We start from the raw sequence: 7,674 nt of genomic DNA on the forward strand, positions 1-7,674 counted from the left end.
CGAGGGATAGCCTTTGCTTCCATTAGCTGCCGAAGTAGAAGTGCACATCCACTCGGACTTCCGAGGGACAGCCTTGTTTCTGCTCGGACTTCCGAGAGACAGCCTTGTTCCTGCTCGGACTTCTGAGGGAGAGCCTCCCGAGGGACAGTCTTGCTTCTGTTCAGACTTCCGAGGAACAGACCTTGCTTTCATTAGTGCGGGTTCTAAGGGCCCCCGAGGTCGTGGATTTCAAACAAGAATTCATTTGCCTGAAATAGCAAAGCCAACAAACGAGACAAACAATATCAATTTTAGATCATGATTCAGGCATTATCAGAATGAGGCAACATCAACAAATAATAATGATCTATTTAAGTTACAACAATTTTGTTACTCTGAGCAAGTTTATGAAAATGCAACAATCAAGTTTTTGTCTCTCCGGGCCAATTCCTCTCAAGCCGACGTAAAGCTACAACGGTCACACAAAATTTTGGCATCAGCTATGTATTTCCCAAGCATCCACAAGTTAAACAAACAACAATATATCATCTTTATTATTCAACGAGAGGAAGAGGGAGCCGAATTTCATACTCACAAATTTGGGACTGTTAGAGGGGTGAAGTCCGAAGCCGATGTTGGAAATTCAAGTTGAAATCAGAGAGGTTTTATAGACTGTAATCAACAGGACTGAGCTAGGCTGGGCAAGACCACGCACGTTGCGTTGAGTGGGCGAACGTGCGTGGTCGGCGTTGGACAAGTTGAGGCCGGAGGCAGCAATGGTGTCGGAAAGAAGGTGGCGACCATACACGTCGCGTTGAGTGGGCAACGTGTGGTCGGTGCTGGAATAGTTGAAGCCGGTGGCCAACTTGCAGCAGAAAGCAGCGTCGGAGAAAACTAAGGCCGAGATCGTTAGAGCCAGCGCTAGGGGCAGCCAAGACAGGGCGGCAGCAGTGAGTGTAGCTTGGACAAACAGTAAGTGAGAAGGGTGCTAGACGAACCAACGACGCGTTGAAAGGGCGACGTGGTCCACTTTGATTAATCACGGCCGAATCCAGTGAGTATACAAAAATCGAGATTCAAACTCCGAAAAAAAAAAAAAAATAGCGCCGGGCTGTGAGACTAACGAGCTGGATGGTGTTAGGCAAAACCACACATCGCGTTGAGTGGGCGACGTGTGGTTCGCGTTGAACAGCCGAAGACGAAGGCAAAGCATCGGGCATCCACTATTTATCTTCCGAGCATCTACAAGATCGACAAGACAATAATTAATTATTCAACATCAAACCTGTATGTATGTCAAAATTATTGTCAAAATTATCGGCACAGGTTCAAGATTCAATAGCATGGATTCAAGACAACAAAGCCAGATTTCTTCAATAAAATTAGCAAGGATTCAACATTGATTATTCCAATATTCACACAAAAAAAATCAAGATCTCTTCATCAAGATGTGCAACAGCAGAAATTTATGGGTTACATTATCCAAAAATTTATAAATCAGAGTTTATACAAATAAGAAGTTCAAAAATGGATTTCACAAAATGTTTGCTCACGGATCAAAAATCATAAGAAGAAGAGTATGTTTGAAATCAGAGAAATCAAGAGTGAGAGGGATTTGAGTTTTCTCATAGATTGGATGTATGAGACAAAACTTAGTCACAGCCTGAAGAAATAAAGAATGAGATTGGTAGAACCAGCGCTGGGGACAGCCAAGACAGGTTGGCAGCAGCGTGAGCACTGATATTTCGAGAGCCAAATCAGTCAGAGGAATTTCAGGCGGCTGGACCGACCAGCGACGCGTTGAGAGTGCGTCATGGTCAGCGCCAACAGTGACTCTCACGAAGGCCGGCGGTGGTGGCTTGTGTGGTCTTCGATCATTGTAACAGTGGGCAGTGAACAAACAGCAGCAGCCACGGTATTGCAGCAGCAGAACCATCCTTGAAGAAGAAGAGACCTGGGTTGGTCTCTCTGCGTAGAGAGAGAGAGCCGAAATGACTCTGCTTGCCGAAATGGGTTTTGGCAAAAAGGGAGTAGGGTTTTTTTTATCCTTATCCTTAGAAAATAAAAAAAAATCTGATGGCCCTCAAATATGCTAAGGCTAAGGCTCTATGTATAGATAATGGGCCTTTAAATATTTTGAGAATTTACGGATTTGAAAGTTGTTGCAGAAAATGTAAAGTGAGGTTTGACTCAAATATTTCAAATATATATTTATATATATATATATATAAATAAAGGCCTTTGATTTGGACACCTGTAGAAAAAAAAAAAAAAAAAAAAAAAAAAAAAAAAAAAAAAGTGGTTAGGCTTTTGATCTTTTGGTTTCAAGAAAGAAAAAGAATTATTATTATTATTATTTTCTTTGAACAACTTAGTTGGTGCCATATTAATTACATGCCCAGGTTGGTTTGGTGGAGCATTAAACAATTCAAGTTTTGTTTTTCTTTCAAAAAAAAAAAAAAAAAAAAAAAAAAAAAAAAGAAGAAGTTATTTATTTATTTATTTATTTTTTATTATTTGTCGATTTTATCTGTAAATTACGGTGAATCCTCAGTTATATCCTTAGACTCTGTCAAGATCAAGTATTCCCGAAGACGTAATGCGGAGCATGACAGACAAGGTGAAACTATGCATGTCTGAGAAAATTACAATTTCTCATACATGCAAGGGGCAAATGTAAGAGGGGCTAATTTGAGCCCATTAAATTAATTAGGCCCAATAGTCCAAGATTGGTGGGCCCGAATTTATCACCATCAAACGGGCTAAATGGCTCTAAGCCTCGAAAGGGTTCGGATCCACGAACCTAGAGACTTACTCAGGCCCGGAACTCGAAAGGGTATTAGGCAAGCCTAGAGATCCGAGGCACTCGGACTCGAAAGGGTTCGGATCCACGAACCTAGAGGTCCGAAATACTTGGCTTCGAACGGATTCAGACGCAATCTAGAAGTCGCTCCGTTAATGAGTCCCAGAACACTTGCGGGCTCGGAGCTTTCCGGGATCTACGCACCAGAACCATGGGCGTAATGGAGTTCGAACAAAGGACCCGATCCCGAGGACGGTGAGTGGAGACAAATTCACTCTTCGGTTAAACTAGCCTATACCCGGGTCGAGGTGGCACGACCCCGGGGGGTCCATGAGACTCGGCAATATTTTGCGGCAGGACGTCCTCTGGGACTACCCCTGACCCTTTGGGATGATTGGGGATCATTGGTTAGGTGTGGCTAAGAAGAAGGGTTCGCCGAGGGATTGATCTCCTCTTCGGGGTTTTCTCATCCTCGGAGAAGTCACCTCCTCGGAGAGGTCACCTCCTCGGACAAAGTGGTTAGAGAGAATATCCCCCATGTGCCTTGCACATGGGCTCCATCCTACATCATGAGGTGTCTATAAATAGCACCCACCCATAGCTTTACAAGGGATGGATTTTTGGAGATTTTTAACTCTTGGGAAAGAACTAATTTCCCTTCTCCATTATCAACCTTGAGAGTGAAAGTGGGAGATCAATGGGAGAGCCTTGCCATTATTCTATTCTCTAGCCATTTTGCCTTCTTCTTCACCCAATCTCTTATCTCCATCATCTCCTTTGTTGTTGTGTTCCTAAGTTGAGATTATTGAAGAATCTAAGCCTCTCATCATATTCTAGAGAATTCGATCTTCGAATTTTCCAACTCCTTTCTTGAACCCTCTCCTACAATATTAATATTGATGTATTGAATATATATTACACAGAGAAGGCACTCTCTTTTATAGAGAGAAATGGATGCCTCGGATGCCTTGGAGGATGCCCACCAAAAATGCTAAAGGTAAAGGAAAGCATGCTACAATTATATACAATGCTATGATGATGTCCACCGAAAGTTGCACTATATTTAGGTATTATATTATATTACTAACAGCCCCCCTCAAACTCAAGGAGGATAGGAACCAACTTGAGTTTGGAGAGAGTAACAAAACAGGAAAAAATAAACTGACAAATAAAAGTGGATAGGAGACACTGTATGGTGGTGTCAAACCGTTGTAGGAGACAGTTTATGGGGTCATGTCGGACCGTTGTAGAAGACAGTTTACGGGGTCATGTTGGACCGTTGTAGCAGGACAGTTTACGGGGTCATGTCGGACCGATGTAGCAGGACAGTTTACGGGGTCATGTCGGACCGATGTAGCAGGACAGTTTACGGGGTCATGTCGGACCGTTGTAGAAGACAGTTTACGGGGTCATGTTGGACCGATGTAGAAGACAGTTTATGGGGTCATGTCGGACCGATGTAGCAGGACAGTTTACGAGGTCATGTCGGACCGATGTAGCAGGACACTGTGTGGTCGTGTCAGACCGATGTAGAAGACAGTTTATGGGGTCATGTCGGACCGTTGTAGAAAGTTGTGGTGGTGCACCAAGGGGGCGACTTTAGGGAGTGCGCCATGAGGTGACTTGAACATGATACTGTGTATAACCCCCCCTCAAACTCAAATAGGTGTGAAGGTAGAAACCTATTTGAGGTTGAAACAAAGGGATTGATAAAGCTGACTGGTGTAGAAGACACTGTATGAGTGTGTATATAGGCTGCCCAAAAAATATACATGGATGTAGAGATCGAGCCCTCAAAAGTTGTGCCCTCAAAAGGTGTGCCCAATCTGTCAAAAGGCGTGCCATCAAAAGGCGTGCCCGATGCATCAAAAGGCGTGCCAGATATGATGGCGAGGCACGTGAGTGCCTTGGCTGGCGTGCCCGGTTTGTCTGGCGTCAAGAGGCGCGCGATGTGCGTGGCTGCCTCGGCTATTTAACAGAGCCTGAGGCCGAGGCAGAAGCAAAAAACCTGCGAAATCCGCTGAAAATCGCTTCGTTGTGCTGAGAGAGAGAAGCTGTAACACTGGTGTGCTGAGAGAGAGAGTCTGTAATACTCTGTTACCCAGAAAATGGCTTCGTCGTCCCGTGGGCTGCTCACTCTCTTTCCCGACCTCAACGAGTCCACAGGAGAGAGAACTGGTGCGGTGGCCAGTGAACCTCAACCAAACACCGCTGGGTTTGCTCCGCTGAACTTTCCGATGCGGTCTGTGGAGCAAAAAATGGCGGTGCAGACGGATGTGGAGGCCAATCAGTATACTTTGAAGGCATGTGTGGAGTCCATGACGGCGGTCACAAACTTGTCGCACCGGCTGCAGAGTAGGACAAATGAGGTGCAACAATTAAACTCCCAGCTGGCTCTGCTCCAACGCATGTATAAGGATGCGCGAGCAGAGATAAGCGTGCTAAGGGCAGAAAACAAGGAGCTGAAGCGGAAGGCCACCGTGATGTTCCGATTTGGAGGTCCGCCATATGCGGCAGTGGAGGAGCAGGGAGTAGTGATCGTGCCCAGTGGAGTGGGAAACACGGAGGCAACACCGGCAAGGGCCGCCCAGGACGGAAGCAAGAAGAAAAGACCGGCGGCAGAGTAGAGAAGGGAGATGGAAAAAAAAAAAGTCCCGCCTGTAGGTGGGTGTTTGTGGGTGATGTTTGTTTTTGTTTTTTTTTTTGTGTGGTCGTTTTTTTTTTTTTTTTGGTGTAAAATTGTGATCGGGGTTGATCACAGAGATGAATAAAATATGGTTGGTGTGCAAAGCTATATGGGATGAATGGAATTGGAAAGAGATTAAAAATAATGGGAAAGAAAAATAAAGAAAAGAAATAATAAAAATATATTTGAAATCAAAAATGAAAAATGGGGGAAATAAGGAAAGTGGGTTGGAGAAAATAAATAAAAATAATAGAATGTGAAATCAAACGGAGGAGAGATGATGGTTTTTTTTTTTTTTATTTATAAAATAAAAAGAGATATATATATATATATATATAAAATAAAGAAAGTGGGGAAAGTGATGGTGGATGCAAATTGCGTTGGAAAGTGAAAAGATGAGAGAGAGAAGGCATGTGGGTGATTGTCCATGGTGGAGGACAAACATAGTGGGTTATATTATATTCAGAAAGTGGGCGGTGAGATGAGAGAGAGAAGGCTTCTCTGAATTGGGGTGTGAATGTATGGTGTGTATCTGGATGTGTTGTGTAGCTCCAAGGGTGTGTGTTTGTCAGTGTGTATGTGTCTGTAGCTCTCAGTTGTGCGTGTGTATCAGTGTGTGATAGCCGTGTGTGTGAATGGTGTATGGTGTGTGTATGTCGTGAGTGTGCCCTAATCTACACACAGTATGGTAAATTTCAATGCAGAATTCGATTTCCCTTGATTTACACAAAGCTTCGGATAGAGAATTGAAGGTTTCGATGTCAGGCACGAAACCCTCTTTGGTCATCTTCCTCACCATCTCTTTCGCTGCTTCGAGATAACCTGCGTTTAACAATCCATCGACGAGAAGATCGCGGCCGCGAACTGGTGGATTGAAACCCTTCCGACTCATCTCCGACAAGAATTCTTGCGCCTCTTTCATCTTACCCGCCGAGCACCACCCATTGACGAGGATCGAGTAGGTTTTCTTGTCCGGTACAACTCCTTTGCGGATCATTCTCCGAATCAAAGCATAAGCGCCCTGGAAATTCTTGACCTCGCAGAGAGCGAAGAGAAGCGAGTTATATATCTGAGTGTTTTGGGGACAACTAAAGGTTTTCGATTTGTTGAAAAGCTCGACGGCTTGATCGACGAGGCCGTGCTTGCCGTAGTGTTCGATGATGAAGGAGATGAGGTCAGGGGAGATAGGGAGATTGTGAGATTTCATTTGTTCGGCGACTTTCCACATGGTTTCCCAATGGCGAGTGCGAGCTAGGGGTCGATGATTGAGCTGATGATCATGGGTCTGTGAATTGATTGAGTGATGTGGTGCTTCCCGTGGCTGCTGCTACTGTGGTGTGGTGATGACAGCGGTGGTGTCTGTGGCAGTGAGGTGCCGAGAGGGAGAGGGAGGTTTGAATTGGTTGAGATCCGGCGGGCGGTCAAGGCAAGGTTGCCGCCCGCCGGAAGGCAAAGAACACCAAGATCTTTAACCTATAGCTCTGATACCATGATAAAATAATGATATATTATTGATTGATGTATATTGATTGATGTATAAAGAGAGAATAAAGAGAGAAATACAGAGAGAATAAATTGTATATATTAATATTGATGTATTGAATATATATTACACAGAGAAGGCACTCTCTTTTATAGAGAGAAATGGATGCCTCGGATGCCTTGGAGGATGCCCACCAAAAATGCTAAAGGTAAAGGAAAGCATGCTACAATTATATACAATGCTATGATGATGTCCACCGAAAGTTGCACTATATTTAGGTATTATATTATATTACTAACAGCCCCCCTCAAACTCAAGGAGGATAGGAACCAACTTGAGTTTGGAGAGAGTAACAAAACAGGAAAAAATAAACTGACAAATAAAAGTGGATAGGAGACACTGTATGGTGGTGTCAAACCGTTGTAGGAGACAGTTTATGGGGTCATGTCGGACCGTTGTAGAAGACAGTTTACGGGGTCATGTTGGACCGTTGTAGCAGGACAGTTTACGGGGTCATGTCGGACCGATGTAGCAGGACAGTTTACGGGGTCATGTCGGACCGATGTAGCAGGACAGTTTACGGGGTCATGTCGGACCGTTGTAGAAGACAGTTTACGGGGTCATGTTGGACCGATGTAGAAGACAGTTTATGGGGTCATGTCGGACCGATGTAGCAGGACAGTTTACGAGGTCATGTCGGACCGATGTAGCAGGACACTGTGT

General features: G+C 44.4%; 1 protein-coding gene across 1 annotated transcript; it reads right to left on the reverse strand.

Moving 5' to 3' along the window:
• Positions 1 to 6,060: 6,060 nt before the first annotated feature.
• LOC145798346 (uncharacterized) lies at positions 6,061 to 7,164 on the reverse strand. The gene has a single exon (XM_082885869.1). The coding sequence runs from the start codon at positions 6,694 to 6,696 to the stop codon at positions 6,061 to 6,063; it is 636 nt and encodes a 211-aa protein (XP_082741995.1). The 5' UTR covers positions 6,697 to 7,164.
• Between the last annotated feature and the right edge of the window lie 510 nt (positions 7,165 to 7,674).

The sequence above is a fragment of the Camellia sinensis genome, chromosome 8, assembly GCF_055761805.1.
Source record: "Camellia sinensis isolate YWXY chromosome 8, ASM5576180v1, whole genome shotgun sequence".
Lineage (NCBI taxonomy): Eukaryota > Viridiplantae > Streptophyta > Magnoliopsida > Ericales > Theaceae > Camellia > Camellia sinensis.